Source organism: Aquarana catesbeiana, linkage group LG11, assembly GCF_042186555.1.
Source record: "Aquarana catesbeiana isolate 2022-GZ linkage group LG11, ASM4218655v1, whole genome shotgun sequence".
NCBI lineage: Eukaryota > Metazoa > Chordata > Amphibia > Anura > Ranidae > Aquarana > Aquarana catesbeiana.
Window position 1 is genome coordinate 261909632 of NC_133334.1, and position 16302 is coordinate 261925933.

A 16302-nucleotide genomic window follows, 5' to 3' on the forward strand; every position below is an offset into this window, starting at 1 on the left:
TCTGGGTGATACATCAAGGAGAGGGCGGAGAGGGCGGAGCTGGCTGACGCAGGAGAACAGACACCAACAACCCTACTAGGAAGGGTCTGTGAGCAAGCACATTCGCCTGCACAGAGCAAGTGTTGTCGGTCACAGGGAGCAGGGTTGCTGAATGTCTGCATGGGATGGTTGTTTCTAATCAGACTTTTAAGAATCCAAAATGTGCATAATACAAAAGGTTATGTTATTTACCAAATAAATGAAGGGGAGATTTGGCTCTTTTGCAGGAATTCCACTTTAATGAATCAGGACCCATGTCTGCTCAATGTCTACAAGTATTTTACATTACAGCAGCCTCTCATCTCTTTTACCCTAGCAGCAGTTCTCAACCTGTGGGTTGCGACCCCATTGGGGGTCGAATGCAGATTTGCCAGGGGTCACCAAATCCCGATCAGATGACCCAACTCCCGAAAGTGACGTCATTGGCCGGTGAGACTTCACTTCCGGGAGAGGAGAGACCGCGCCAGAGTAACTAGTAGAGTAAGAAAGCTTTAATGATTTGCATACTAACAGCTTTTTGATCAGACTTACGCTATCTGGGAACGTGATAGGCTATGATGTAATTTTATTTAGCGCGCTATGTGGCTGAACACATGGATTTTTGAGAGGGAATTTGACTTCTGTAATTCTGTCTGTAAATTTGTAAGGCAAGAGATGTGGGTGGTATCTTGGGATTGGGGAGTCTTAAAGGAGAAGTCCAGCCTGAGCTCATTTGGCTGGACTTCTATGGGTTACAGGAGTGCAATTCGTTTTGCACTCCTGTGACCTGTTTTCAGCAGAGAGCGGTCTGAAGTCCGCTCTCTGCTGATGTCACACAGATCAGTCCAGGCACCTCGTCATCCCGACTCTGGGAGTCTGGATCCGCCAGGTGCCTGGACTGATAGCTGTCACAGCCTCTCACCGAGCCACTGAGACAGCCGATCCCCGCCCCTCCACAGCTCAGCGTCCAGTGAGCGTGGAGGAGCAAAGCAGGAGAGCTGCTGATTGACAGGCAGCAGCTCTCTGCTTGGGGAGTCCATAGAACCGAGCCATCGGTGAGGTTCGATCGCTCGGTTCTCAGTGCAGAGACGCCGGGGGGACAGATGCAGCATCGGACCGATGCTGCACCCACCTAGGTAAGTATAATAGGAGAAAAAAAAGCTAAACCCTTACTTCTCTTTTAAGTGTTAATATTACATTACATGTGCTTGATGCTGGAATGAACAGTAAGTAGGGATAGAGTTTAGTCAGAGCCACCTTGGATTTGAGGCGGATCTCATGATTTGGCGAAACTCAGAATTTGTGGCCATAAATTTGCACCTGAACCCATAATGCACTGCATAACCATTGTCCTTGGTCAGAGAGGTCCCTAAGAGCCAGTAATCTCAAAAAATGGACAAGATTGTCTAATTAAGACTGTTACCATTGTTACGCTTTGTTTTCACATGATTATACAATACAGTGAATACAGTTCAATACACAATGAATAAAAAGTAAACGCAAGTCATATACATTTTATTCATTTGTAACTTATATGTTAACTAGAAATAAATATTTCACAATATATATCAGATTGTTTTTGTGATTAATCATTATGCTTTAATTATGTTACATTTTTAAGAATGAAAATACATTCTGCACATCAGATATTTGTATTTCGCTTCATAACAGTAGCAAAATTTCAGCAATGAAAATAATTTTACTGTTAGGGGTCCCCACAACTTGGGAAATTTTATCAAGGGGTCACGGCACTAGGAAGGATGAGAACCACTGCCCTAGAGGAAGCCTAAAAACAAATTACAAGGTCTTGGGGAACCCCTACTGAAATCAATTTAGTGGGGAGAACGCTCCCTACATTGGTGGCCAGTAGGAACAATGTCCCTTACATTGGTGGCCTGACCGAAGAATTGCTCCCTTACTGTGGTGGTCAGACTGCCACCCATACAGACATCTAAAAAGAAGATGTAGGTCTAATGCCGCCGATTCTGTCAAGTGGTATTTACCCTGGAGCTATACAAGAAACAACATATGGGAGGTCAATCACTTAAAGTTCAAGGAACATCTAGCAACTTCTGGGGGATTCCTAGGTATATCTGGGGGAACCCTAGAGTTTCAGAGAAGTCTGGTTGAGTACGGCTATGTTACAGCTACACACACTTGCAGGCTTATGCAATAAACAGAAAGGGTTCAATAACCCAAAGCAACAATTCATAATCCATCTTGTACAAGTCTATATTCTGTAACATTGACTCCCTTTGGTCACTAAATGATACCACACTCTACCTATTAAGAAAGGCAGAAGATGCCCGAACAAAGGGTGTTCCCGTAGTCTCACCTGGTTGAGATCGTCTACTGTGGAGAGGAGGGGTGGTGACGGTAATGTGTTTGCTTCTTGTTCACCACTGCTGTGTTTCCTGGCGGAAAGAAAAAAATGCAGCAATAGAGAATTATTATTAGAGACCAGAAGTTCTCTAGATAAGAAAGTTAATGTATCTTTTTTTTTTAATTTGCATTACAAAAAAACTGATGGTTAATGATATCCATTATATATGATTTAGGATTACATTATAACAGTAAGTAAATCAGACTAATCTGGTAAAACGGACACCTCTGGCCCTTTTTATACTTTCTGTCCTCACAATAAAGATCTATTTTCAAAGAGAGCCAGCACGGTTTCTCCAGGTAACAGAGGTCAATAAAGAACTTCTACAAAAGCGATTGCAGTCATGTGACTCACCTCCTTTGTTTCACTGCAGCAACAAGGTCTGGACCTGAGAACATAGAGAATAGACTGTCTCCATTGGCAGACGAGGTCTCGTCACTTGAACTGGCCGAATCGCCCTGAGCACCTGTCCAGCTGCTGTTCATCACATCGCTGCAAAACAAAAGGAAATAGGAGTTTTGTTTTTTTTCCTCCCTTACTTTAAAGCGGTAGTAAACCAAAGCAAAAACAAAAAAAAAAAAACAAAAAACTTTCCCTGCAAAATAATAGCATGCAATAATGCATTGCATACTAGCATATTATAAAATACCTTAAAACGAAGCCCCTCCATCTTTCCCCGCTCTTCCTTTCCGGGTTGGTGGAGTCCAGCTGTGCACGTGGCCGGAGCTGCAATGCCACTCCCGCGCATGCTAGCATATTATAAAATACCTTAAAACGAAGCCCCTCCATCTTCCCCCGGTCTTCCTTTCCGGGTTGGTGGAGTCCAGCTGTGGCCGGAGCTGCAATGCCACTCCCGCGCATGCGCGCAGGAGCCCTTAGTTACGGCACAGTATGCTGGACATTCAGAGCGCATGCGCCGGTTACGTCACCGGCTGCATCCAGGGTGAATATCTCTTAAACTATATTCATTTTACCTACAGAAAAGCCTTATTACAGGCTTACCTGTAGGAAAAATAAATAAATAAATAATAATTTAAAAAAAATTTAATAAATAAAAAAAAATAAAAATCACAAAGCAGACTTTACTACCGCTTTAAACGTAGAATTTCAGCTAAAACCTAAGGGATCTTAAAAATGCCCCCTCTGCCAAAATCTAAGCTGACTAACCTGTGTTAGAAAGATGTACTGTGTAGCCTTACCCATTTTCAGGCCGCTCCAATCCACTCACATGATCTGGCTCCGTGTATCAGCCAGCAGCAGCTGCAGGGGAGAGGAGGAAGTGCCGACAAAGGACGAGCTATAGGAGCCTGTGGGTGATGACATTGCCAGCTGTTGCCGGCTGCTCCCCAGCAGCCGCTGCTGACTGACACAGGAGATCACATGACCGGACCAGCGTGGGTTGAAAATAGGCAAGTATATACAACTTTTTTTTTAGTCAGCAGAGGAGTTAGGAGGGGCAATTTTAAGATCAGTTGGGATTAGGCTGGAATTCTGAGAAAAGGAGTTTTGATTTTACAAATAAATATTTGTTTTCCTTTTTAGGGATCACGTTTATGAACTATAAAGTAGATGCAAACCCTAAATGGAGGTTTTGTCCATGCACTGTGTATTATAAACAATCATTTTTTTTTGCATAAAATCCTGTTTCCCCCTTTTAATTATTCCCCTTTCAAATCTCAGTGCTACTGATGTCCTGCAGTCTATTTTACCTATTTTTTTTAATCTATATGTTCTACCAATGGGTTTTCACCTAGTATTGGTATAATGGCACTCAGACTGCCTATATGACATCTGAAAATGGAGCTGCAGTTATTTTATTTTATCATTTCTGCATAAAGAGGAAAACTATGTCCCTTTTATTGTTATCTGTTTACCAGCTGGGGGAATTCCACTCACTTCCTGTGTAATGCATGGGAAGTGAGGGGAAATGCCCAATAGCGACACATACAATAGAAAGCTGGAGTCGGTGCAAAACAACAAAAAAAAAAAACAATTTGGCTAAAACTTAGCTTTATGGGGACCCTGTCACCATACTGTTACTTTTACCCAACAGCTCTCCTGTAGAAGAAACAGGAATATACTTTTCCGTGGCCTGTGTATTGAAAAGCTGCGACATTCTCCACTCCCTTGCAAGTATTCTACCTTCATAGGAGTCAAATACTTGCACCTAAAACATAACATAAAACTCCAAGTTTTATGTTACTTTAAAATAGTCTGCTTGGGCCAAACAAACTTTTTCCATAAGAAATGCGGCTGCTGTCAGCGCTGTATAAAACTGTACGTAGCTTCAGTCACATATAGTATACAGCACTGTGTTCCCGTATTGGGACAGAGCCTTCCTATTCTTGGAACAAGAACAAAAAAGCGCTAGCGAGCCATCCACTAGAAACCTTGGATAGTATCAATGAATTGGCTGAGGTGGAGAGGCGGGTGGATGATGTCACGACCTCCACCTAAACCAATGATAGGGAGCCTTGTAAAAAAACACAAAAGGATCCTGTGAATGGCTGAGCAGTGCTCAGTCTGACTCATCTTTGTTCCAGGAACAGGATGTCCCATTGCCGGAACACAGCGGTGATGCTACAAGACAGTTTATACAGTGCTGACAGGGGACACATTTCTTAGTAATGGAAAGAGATTGTTTGGGCCAGCTTGGCCTAAATGTACCATTTAAAGTAACACAAAACCTGGAGTTATAAAAAGAAGCATGAACATACTTAATGCCTAAGTGACCATATGGGTAAAAATGACTTTATGGTGACTGTGTCACTTTTACCTCTTTCGGCGGTTGGTGCTAATGAGGTGGTTTTGTTATGCCATGTTCTGGCCTCTAGATGGCGCTGTTACAGCTCAAGCAGTTTAAATCATGTATGCCAGCACTGCATGCATGTCATTGCCATCTGCACATGGTACAGTGCTGGTCTCCCTTTAAGGATAAGTTCACCTTTTAGAACACGTTACATGTTCCACCTGATTTTAGGGTGGAATATGTAACATATTCCCAGTGCTGCAGCCACCGCAACCTCCCTGTGGCAGCAGTATAGAGAAGTTCCCCATACTAAGGCCCCTTTCACACTGGGGCGGGGGCGTTGTCGGCGGTAAAGCGCCGCTATTGTAAGCGGCGCATTACCATCGGTATTCGGCCGCTAGCGGGGCGGTTTTACCCCCCGCTAGCGGCCGAGAAAGGGTTAAAACCACCGCAAAGCACCTCTGCAGAGGCGCTTTGCCGGCGGTATAGCCGCGCAGTCCCATTGATTTCAATGGGCAGGAGCGGTATACACTCCGCTCCTTCACCGCTCCGAAGATGCTGCTAGCAGGACTTTTTTTTCCTGTCCTGCTAGCGCACCGCTCTAGTGTGAAAGCCCTCAGGGCTTTCACACTGGAATTAAAGCAGCAGCACTTTCGGGTCGGTCTGCAGGCGCTAATATTAGCGCAATAGCGCCTGCAAACCGCCCCAGTGTGAAAGGACCTTTACTGACACGGTTTGAAAACAGCGCGGCGCTGTGGTAGTTCATTGAGTCTTCAGGGAGTATCAGCTTACCCGTACGGGATGTACGAGCACACAGATACACCAACAGCGTGCAGGAGACCTGCATGGCATCAGCGATCTGCTGATCGTTGGTGCAATGCTTTACAGGTTCCTACTACAAAAAAAAAAAAAAATGCTAATTTTTTTTACCTGCAAAAAAATGTGCATTTATTATTATTTTTTTAAAAAGTGAACTTATCCTTTAAGGCCCCTTTCACACTAGCAAACCAATCAAGTCCATCTGTCAGTTTTTCAGGCGGACCCGATCGGACTCTCCAGTCTCCTCTATGGAGAAATGGACATGTGTCCGTTGACACCCGCTGAAAATATAACAAGTATCCTCCACGACACTCATGCTAAACTTCAGGATATGGGGCCCCCATGGTGGTCCAAATCACTTCCAACCTTACATCCCACCAGCCTAGCCTTTTTTCGGATTAACATACCCCTATCCCAAGCCTAGGGGAACTTCCCTTCCCCCACCCCTTCTTCGCTCCTCCTATTACCCCTTCTCTATTCCCCCTTTTTATATTTTGCTTTGTTTGTCCCGCACTCTGTTTTTGTTTACAACATTTTAGCGACAGGTCCACTCCTTTTACCTACCTTAGCCTCTGAGTAGCAGGCATTCAGCCTGTGTTTTGTGTGTTCTTACGTAAAACTCTGCATTGTGTCTAATGTTCATATCCCCTGCGTGGAAATTTGGCATATTTTCACCTTTTGCATTTATAAAAATGAATTGTACCAGAAATAGAAAAATTCTACAGTAGTAAAAAAAGACGATGTTCAGACTGAACACCTTACTTCACCCAGCCAGCATCCATCTATATACTGACCGTATTGTCGTAATTGCAAAGGACCAGGTGCGGTCCCCCCCAGAAAGCTCTCTTACCCCTCTGTGAAATATTCCGGGAAGGGCCACGTTCTGTGCGAATCCTCAGGATGGGGCCAGTTGCTACGTGTGGTGCTCGGACGGCGGACATGCTGCGCTTGCCGTTTTTGTTGCATAGCTTGGTTGACCCCGGCCACATAGCGGGCAAATTCCGGGTCTGAGCCAACTACAAGAGAAGAGAAGGGGGGGTAAATCACAGAACAGCGTCAGCCTGTTTGTACCCTGTTATCCCAGACACTAATCTTTTAAGCCAGACTGTCTTCTACTCCTGAATAGAACACAATAAGGGATTCACTGCCGGTCAGCAGCCCATGATACTTTTGTTTATCGGATAAACTCCGGGAATTGACTGAAAATAGCACATTCTTTTAATTGGGCTCAAATGGGCAGACGTGGCTAAAAAAAGTCACGCATTTAACGCGGTCTCCAGCACACCCTTATCTGTGCCAGTCTGTATCTGTATGCACCAATATTAACTGTATATGGACAGTTTGACATCAACATACCATGTCAAAGAAAAAATATATGATATTATTTAAGGTATCATAAAACATACTAGGTAGGCCATGTTTGGGTCACCTTCCATTGTGACTCGGACAATAGATACTTATATGATGTCTGATATTGATATTTGTGTTTTTCTGTTTATAATATATTTGTGCATTTAATACGGATAGGTTGTTCCTGCTATTCCTGGTTTGTCGGACACATCCTCCAGCTTGGACTGTATTGTCCTGAATGATATATGTCATGCTATTGGCGATAGCCATTGTTGCTGACTTTTGTAATGATATTTACTGTGTCCTATTTTCCACCTCGTCTCAAAATGACACAAAAACAGTTTCACCTCTAAGGTTTTATAAAACACAAAGACAGCAATGTAGATGTAGATAGCAGGGTTGCACCTATACCACTTTTTAAACACAGAGTACCGATACTTTTTTTCAAGTACTCACCGATACCAATCGCCTAGGAAATGTAAGTGGGGGGTGGTTTGGAGGAGGGGGGGGGGGGGGGGGGTTAGTGTTCGGCAGTTGGGTGGGTGAGGGCAGGAAAGTTGAGGGTGGGAGAGGTGGGATGGAAAGAATGTGATCGCTGGAAAAAGATGGTTGGGATAGGATGATCAGGATCATTGGGAGACATGGATTTAAAGAAGACAACTACCCCCCGGTACGATGGGACTTTAAGGGCGATCTTTTGAAAACACAGTATTTTGAAAACATAGAAAAATGTATTGTTTTATAAAACAGTGTGGCGGTGTGGAACAGCACCATACATACACAAAAAACACTTCTCCTATAGAGCGACACGTTTCACGAAAGACATCAGGCTATAGGAGAAGTGTTTTTTCTCATACTATATGGATATCATGTACTATTTTATGTATGGTGCTGTTCCACACCACCATACTGTTTTATAAAACAATACATTTTTCTATGTTTTCAAAATACTGTGTTTTCAAATGTTCGCCCTTAAAGTCCCATAGTACCGGGAGGTACTTTTCTTTAAATACATAATATTTTTGGGATGGTGGCAACAAAAAATTTAGTTTTTCTATTATCCATAATGGTTCCTCTTCTATAATTGGGAGACATGGGGGCAGAGGTGACAGCTGGTGGAGGGAAGGAGGATGCAGCATGCAGGGTTCAGGCACAGAACACGCAGCGTGCAGGGTTCAGGCACAGAACACGCAGCGTGCAGGGTTCAGGCACAGAACACGCAGCGTGCAGGGTTAAGGCACAGAACACGCAGCGTGCAGGGTTAAGGCACAGAACACGCAGCGTGCAGGGTTCAGGCACAGAACACGCAGCGTGCAGGGTTCAGTTCTCCTTCACCACTCCATTCCACTGTATTCTGATCCCCCATCCACATCTCCTCAGCTCTGACTCGTGCTCACACCTCCTCTACTGCCTTCATCTTCTCCCCCCTCCCTTAAAAGCTACATCATGCACATGCCTTACCGATCGTTGTACTAATGTAAAGCACCTGGCCGGCTCTTGCACAGACATCCCTCACTGCAAGTGCTGCATCTCTGCAGCCAGATCATCCGGGGGCGTCAGCATCCAGGCATCAGGGTCAGGTCAGAGAAAGTGCAGCCTAATTTCTGAGGCCCCCCTCCCGCCCCTGACTGTACTAGCTGGGATGCCTGCATCCTACTTGTCACTGCACTCAGGGAGACAAGCTATCAAAAAGCCCAAATCCTAGTACAAATGTAGCCAACAGGCTGTGACTGATGTCACGTCACGTCAGTTCACGTCACTTCCGGTATTGGGTTAGAGTATCGGAGCATTTTCGCGAGTACTGATACTCGCGAAAATGCCTAGTATCGGCACCGATACCAATATCGGTGTAACCCTAGTAGATTCACACAATAGACAAAGTGGTTTTGCAATTCAGACAATAGACAAAGTGGTTGTAAAGGCTGAAGGTTTTTTACCTTCATGCATTCTACGCATGAAGGTAAAAAACCTACAGTGTGCAGCTCCCCCCTCAGCCTCCCTAGTACTTACCCAAGTCCAATCCTGATCCAGCGATGTGCACAAGAGCCGAAGCTCTCCTTAATGATTGGCAGAGATGCAGCAACAGGAGCCATTAGCTCCCGCTGCTGTCAATCACAGTCAGTGAGGTGGGGGCCACGGCTGAGCCACGCTCTCTGCATCCTAAGGACAGAGAGCTGGCTCGGGAGCGAGCACCCCTATAGCAAGCCGCGTGCTATGGGTGCACTCAGCAAGGGTGACCTAAGGAGGATCTGGGCTGCTCTGTGCAAAACCATCACATAGAGAAGGTAAGTATAACGTTTGTTCTTTTCCCTCTTTACAATCACTTTAACTCTTTTGCTGCCTGAGCCATTTTTGCATTTTTTTTTTTTACACACAGGTTTAAACAATATTGGCCTGAAGATTAGCGAAAACCCCCAAATATTATATATTTTCTGAAAGCAGACACTCTAGAGCAGTGGTCATCAGCCCTGTCCTCAGGTCCCACTAACAGGCCAGGTTTTATGTATTACCTTGGAGAGATGCAGACTAGAATACGGCAATCACTGAGCAGCAAATGAGATATATCACCTGTGAAGTATTTCAGTTATCTTGCAAACCTGGCCTGTTAGTGGGCCCTGAGGACAGGGTCGATGACCACTGCTCTAGAGGATAAAATCATAGTAGTTCCAAATTTTCACAAAATATTAGCACAACAGTTTATGAAATGCAAAATTTCAATAAAAAAAATAACACAGAAAAAAGTTAATTTTATTACAACATATATATTAGCCAACTTGATTGTAAAATAGAGGAGCTTGCGTCGAGTAAAAAGACACCCAACATGTCCAGGCTTAAAATTGCACGTGGCCGTGAAACAGCGAAAAACTTTGGTACCCTATATTTTCCATAGGTGACCCTACAGGTCATCAGTTTAGAATTGACGGTGAATAATGGGCCTAGAACTATTAATCTCACTTTGAATAAACACAATGTAACAATGTACTGCTATATTGTATTGCTTTCATACGTAGATTAAAAGTGTGACCGTTAAACAGCATATCGCATCTGTTAAAGTAACTTTACTTATATAAAAATATTAAATAAAAATTGTTACAATGCAGGGCACGGTTTACATTTTCCCAAAAGAATAATGAAAAAAAGACTCATTACCTGCTGGATCAAAAGGCAGCATATCTCCCAACATCCCGAACATCCCTTCGCTCTGGTCACGGTTTGGCCAGGTGTTATTTCGAGGTCCTTGAGATTTCTGTCCCAGCATCTCAGACATCATGTTGTCCATGAAACTGCTGACAAGCCCCATGCTGTACAAGTCTGTACTGAGATCGGAGACCCCCTGGCTGCTCCATTGGTTCATTTGACCAATAGGAGACAGGCCACTCCCCACCGCTTGTGAGGATGGTTGGCTGGAGCTGTTCAGCCATTTTCCTGGCGGGTGCTGTGACTGTTGCTGCTGCTGCTGTTGCTGCGGCCCGATTGGTTGGAACAAGTGCGGATAATACTGCAATTGTTGCTTCTGCGACAGCTGCAGCGGTGGCTGTTGTAGCAGTCCCTGCTGCTGCTGAGGTTGGGCTTGCTGCTGCTGCTGAGGAGGGTGAACAGGAGGGTGGATAGCCGGTTGTGCTGGCGGTTTTACAGTTCCTTGTTTTTGCTCAGGCACAACAGATGCGGTGGTGGAGTTTCTCCTCTTGACCACAGGGGAAGTCTGCTGTGATTTGCCCATATTAAAACCAGAGAGGAAATCAATGACATCCTGCATTTCCTGGTCAGAGGGCAAGTTCATTCCTTTCTCGTCCTTTTGCTCTTCTCCTTTGAACAAGTCCTCTCTGCGCTCCACGAGGAATCCGTTGACCAGCTGGCTGTTTGTGTTCTGGGAGGAGTGGGGAGTGTCCATGGACCTGGAGAAGCTGCCGATGGTCAGCATGCTCTGTAACTTAGAATCCGTGTGATTGGGGAACTTCATCTTCTCTTCGGAGTTGCTAGTGGTTAAGACATGTTTGGAGGGGGTGTGGGGGACAGAGTAGCTCCCGCTGTGGCCAGAGCCACTGCAGGAGACTTTCTTAGTGAACCTTGAAGTCAGTTTCGAAAAAGTCTTTTGCAGGCCTCCAGATGACTTGCTGCCGTTCCCGTGTGGGAGGTCGATCTGGTTTCCAAAGTCGGAGGTGTCCCGCTGTAGCTGAATCTGGATGATTGGCAAAGCTTGCTCGCTGCAACCAACACAAAAACATCATTAGTATCACTAGACTGGGAAGACAGCAAAGCCCTGGAAGACAACTAAGGCATTACTCATTGTGTGCATGATTATTAAAGAGTGGCGCATTTGGATGTTCCTGATTCCGACGGAACACCCCCCTACCCCATTAGTACTGCCCCAGCCTATTCTGGTGCAGCTGTCAAAGGAATGTTAAAGCAGACCTTTACTTGCTTCAATGCCTTTCCATAATTTTGTATCTAGAGAGAAGCAGCGTTGTCAAAAGGAAGCATATGGACTATAAGGCCATAGTCACCCCTAGGCCTCATGTCAGTAAGGATACACAGTATCTGTCACATACAGGAATACGTACCGCCCTTCCTTCCAGCGAGTGATATCGAAGACTGCGGTGTACAGGACATCCACCAGTCCCAAGGTCTTCTCTGGATCCAGGCTTCTCTGTAACAGAGACATGGTCGCTGGGTCCTCCTTCAGACACCTGCATATGCAAAAGAAATCACATAATATTTATCATACAGCGTGTGGATCATACACTAAAGCATATATATTGGCTCTGCCAGGGTGCAATCTACGCTCTGTGCTGTGGGTAGTTCCATTCAAGGACCTTAGAGTGTAAGCTCCTTGAGGGTAGGGACTGATGTAAATGTACAATGTATATGTAAAGCGCTGCTTAAATTGACGGCGCTATACAAGTACCTGAAATAAATAAATAAACAAAGGAGAGCTCTAAACAGGATTTCAAAAAAATGCTGACAAGCAGCCTATAGGCAATCTTCTAGTAAAACGAATAACAGAGGGACATGTTTACTGCACAAAGAGACTGCTGTAGTCCATAGTGCTACAGTCCATGAATGGTCTCAGCCTTCTTCATTGCAGGCTTTGCAAAAGCCAGTCATTGGCCTAAAACCCAACCGAACCTTAAAAAAAAAAAAAAAAAAGCAGGGATTCCCTCTTCTGTTTGGGTCACTGCGAAAGACCTTCCGGGAAGGAATAGTCATACTGATAGCTAAACTAAAGCAGGCGCCACCACTTCATCAAAAAGCAACAGATTTCTGATTGAACATCCAAGTGAAAAACGACTTACCAGGTAGATGGAACTTGCACAATAAGCCTTGACCCTTCCAGACTGATCTGTGGTGCATATATTTCCTTATTCTCAATCTGTGCTGTGTCAACGACCACCTGTGTTATAAATAAAAAAACAAATGATCAGAAACAAGTTTGTCCATGAATATGTCTAACACAGTTAAAGCAACATTGCTGCTGCCCAGAAATATCTTAACAACAGGTCCCTGAAATACTCACCTCTCAAGCAGCCCAGGTCTCCTTCCTTACCTTTGTTTAAGCACTGCAGTCTCCATCAGACTCTTCAGCATGCAGTGGGGGGCACAGGCATCTGACACTTCTGTCCAAGGGAGGCTGCGGTACTTGAATAGAGCGAAAATAGGAGACATGGACTTCTGGAGAGTGTAACACTTGCAGGAAAGCGCTATTAAGATGTTTCAGGGTGATGGTGGAGTTGCTTAAAGGTTATTTTCACATTTAGAAAAACAAATATTAAATGCACATTTTTTTTCAAAGGAGCCTGCAGAGCATTGCACCCACAATCAGCAGATAGAGGGTGCAATCTCAGCCTCCTGCAGAATCTAAGGATAGCTGTTTGACTGTAACTCGTACAGGCAGGCAGTTACCTGAGAATGGAAAGATCAATAAACTAACAGAGCGATCACAAGCGCTCTGGTAGTTCATTTAAACCTACAAGGCATTAGCCAGAATGGCTGACGGTACTTGTAGTCTATCCATTCATAGGAAACGGTGAATGAATGACGTGGCTGTGTGTGCGGAGCCCGCTGTTTTTAAATAGTGACAGCAAGAGCAGGGAGATGATCCTCTGCCTGCTGTCACAGGGAGGGGATATTCGGGCGGTGAAGCAGAAGATGCTGGAACATGTAACAATAGAAAGGTGACCTAATCTTTTTAAAAATGTAAAGAAAAAAAAAAATTGGGGGGTGGGTGGGCTGTTGGGCTGTGCAAAAAAGGGAATTATTCTGCAATATCAGGACTACAATATATCTCAAGGTTCAATTTATAAGCATTCCTATTTATAAAGGCTGCAATTTTGCAATTGATTATGATTTTGCTCCATCATATTTACATTGGATATTGTATAGTACCAACCAAAATGGGACTGCTTGCTGTGGTTTTGACACAATTTTGGAGGTTGTTTTTAAGAGCACCAGCACTTTATCACTTGGGATGATCAATGTGGGACTTTGCATCTGGTACTTTATTTAAATTAATTGATTTTCTATTTTTTTTTTTAATCACATGTTAAAGCGGATTTCCACCCAAAAGTGGAACTTCCACTTTACGGTGTCCTCCCTATCTCCTGTTTGTGAAATGGAGCTTTTGGGGAAAAGGGAGGGGGAGCAGGTACCCAAATTTTGACAGGTACCTGCTCCCACTTCTGTTCCGGTCTCCTTAGGCTATCGGTAGCAGAAGTTCTCCCTCCTGAAGTCTTCTGGGGCACATGACAGGTCCTAGAAGCCGCAAGCTGTCACAGTCGGGTGCCCATAGTAGAGATGCCGGCGCTGCCGCGGGAGGACAGAGGGAGAAAACAGCGCAGGTGGGAGAACCGCTGGCTCGTGGGACAGGTGAGTGGCGGTTTATTAAAAGTCAGCAGCTACAGTTTTTGTTGCTGCTGACTTAAACAAAAATATGATTGAAACGCCGCTTTAAGCACATTAATTGTATAAGATATTCATTTTCAACATTTTTGTTGATTTATACATAATGGATGGTTAATGTGGCATGCACGTTTGTTTTTTTTTAACGTTATTTTTAATCAATTGTGTTATAATAGTGCACATGGTAACTGCAGCAGTCACAATAAGTTTGATTTAAGGAATTCACAACTTTATAATTTAACTTTATATGTGACATAGCACACATGGAAGGTACAGAACAATTTTGTAATTTTTGAGTTTGGGGTAGAGCAGGAGTGCTACTACATAAAAAATGTTTTATATCTATCTATCTATATATATATATATCTATCTCTATATATATCTATAGAGATATAGATATCTATATATCTATATATATATATCTATATATATATATATATATATATATATATATATATATATATAGATATATATATATATATATATATAGATATATATATATATATATATATATATATATATATATATCTATATATAGAGATATCTCTCTCTCTCTCTATCTATCTATATATATAAATAAACTATAAAAGAATGACCCAATTATGCTTCCTGACTTTGCCCAATAAAAGCCTACAGAAGATAAATAGGCTTTAAAAGTCATTCAAACCTCTGAACTGAAAGAGACAACTGCACAGCCTGTTGCAAAAACATTTCTTTCTCACAGCCGCCCTGCCAGAAGATGAGGGAAAAGCTTCCGTCATTGGTGTGGCAGGTGTTTCCATTCATCTTATCACACAAGAATGCCAGCTCTATCGCCAGTTCACAAAGTCCAATGAGATCATAACCCTACACTGCCAGCATGCCCCCGCTTTATACCTTGATAACAAGGCAAGTCAACAAGAGAGACTGCTGTCTCATCCTTTCACCAGAAGAAAACAAGGTCCTGACTCAATAGGGATGTGTGGGATGAAGCGAGCAAGTGACAACTCGCTGCTCCGGGTGTGACAAACATATTATGGGCTGTGACAGACAGCGATTGTGTCACCTAGCACTGATGGAGCGAAACCATTGAACGTGGCTGGTTCTCACAGATGTGATGATCAACATCCCTCTTCCAATATCATAAAATGTTAGAACGGGGTCTACATTATACCTTGAAAGAGAACTAGTCACCAATGGATATCTGTTTTATGACTCTTCATGCCTAAATTGTTAAAGTGGTATTAAACCCCAAACCAAAAATGTAGTATATTGCAGCTTACCAATCATTAGACGTGGTGGTTGCATTGTTTTTTTCTCTTTATTTAGGCTCCCCCCCCTTTTTTTTTTCTTTTGAGATAAAGGTATTACATGAATAAATAATTGCTGATCATTGTTATAAGCACCCCTGTCAGTGTTAAATGGTTTGTCTCATCCAAGTAACTGCAAGAGAGCTTTTCTGTTGAGAAACAACAGACTTACTGGCTGGATCAGGTTATATCTTCTGGATTTTAAGCTCTAACGAGCAGGGCCCCCTGATCCCTCCTGTATTGATTTGTATTGTAAGTGTACTGTCTGCCCCATGTTTTAAAGCGCTGCGCAAACTGTTGGCGCTATATAAATCCTGTATAATAATAATAATAATAGAAAGGAAAAAAAAAACTAAAAAAGAAAAACGAATGCAGCCTTCACATCTAAGAATTGGTAAGCTGCAATATATTAAATGTTTACAAGTTTAAAGTGCTTGTAAAGTCTATTTTTATTTTCCAATAAAAAGCATGTTATAATTACCTCCTCTGTTGCAGTGGATTTGCACAGAGCAGCCTGGATCCTCCTCTTCTCGGGTCCCTCTTCTGTGCTTCTGGCCCCTCCCTCCTGTCGAGTGCCCCCCACAGCAAGCAGCTTGCTATGGGGGCAACCGAGCCGAGCCACAGCTCCCTGGGTTCATTCAGATACAGAGCTGTGACCCAGCCCTGCCCCCTCTCCTTTGATTGAGAGCAGCGGGAGCCAATGGACTTTACAACTCCTTTCGGTTCACATCTATGCAGTTTGCGTTTGGTGCACTCTACAGTGCATTTTGCACAAGCGATTTTAGCGCAATTTTGTT

General features: G+C 43.6%; 1 protein-coding gene across 2 annotated transcripts in view; it reads right to left on the reverse strand.

Moving 5' to 3' along the window:
* The window catches only part of GARRE1 (granule associated Rac and RHOG effector 1), a gene marked incomplete in the record, with an annotated part of 78924 nt that overhangs the window by 9412 nt on the left and 53210 nt on the right, over positions 1 to 16302 (reverse strand). For both annotated transcript variants that reach the window (XM_073605767.1, XM_073605766.1), the window contains 6 exon segments: positions 2354 to 2432; positions 2756 to 2893; positions 6820 to 6985; positions 10470 to 11524; positions 11882 to 12007; positions 12614 to 12711. In XM_073605767.1, the coding sequence (XP_073461868.1) occupies positions 2354 to 2432; positions 2756 to 2893; positions 6820 to 6985; positions 10470 to 11524; positions 11882 to 12007; positions 12614 to 12711 (1662 nt within the window).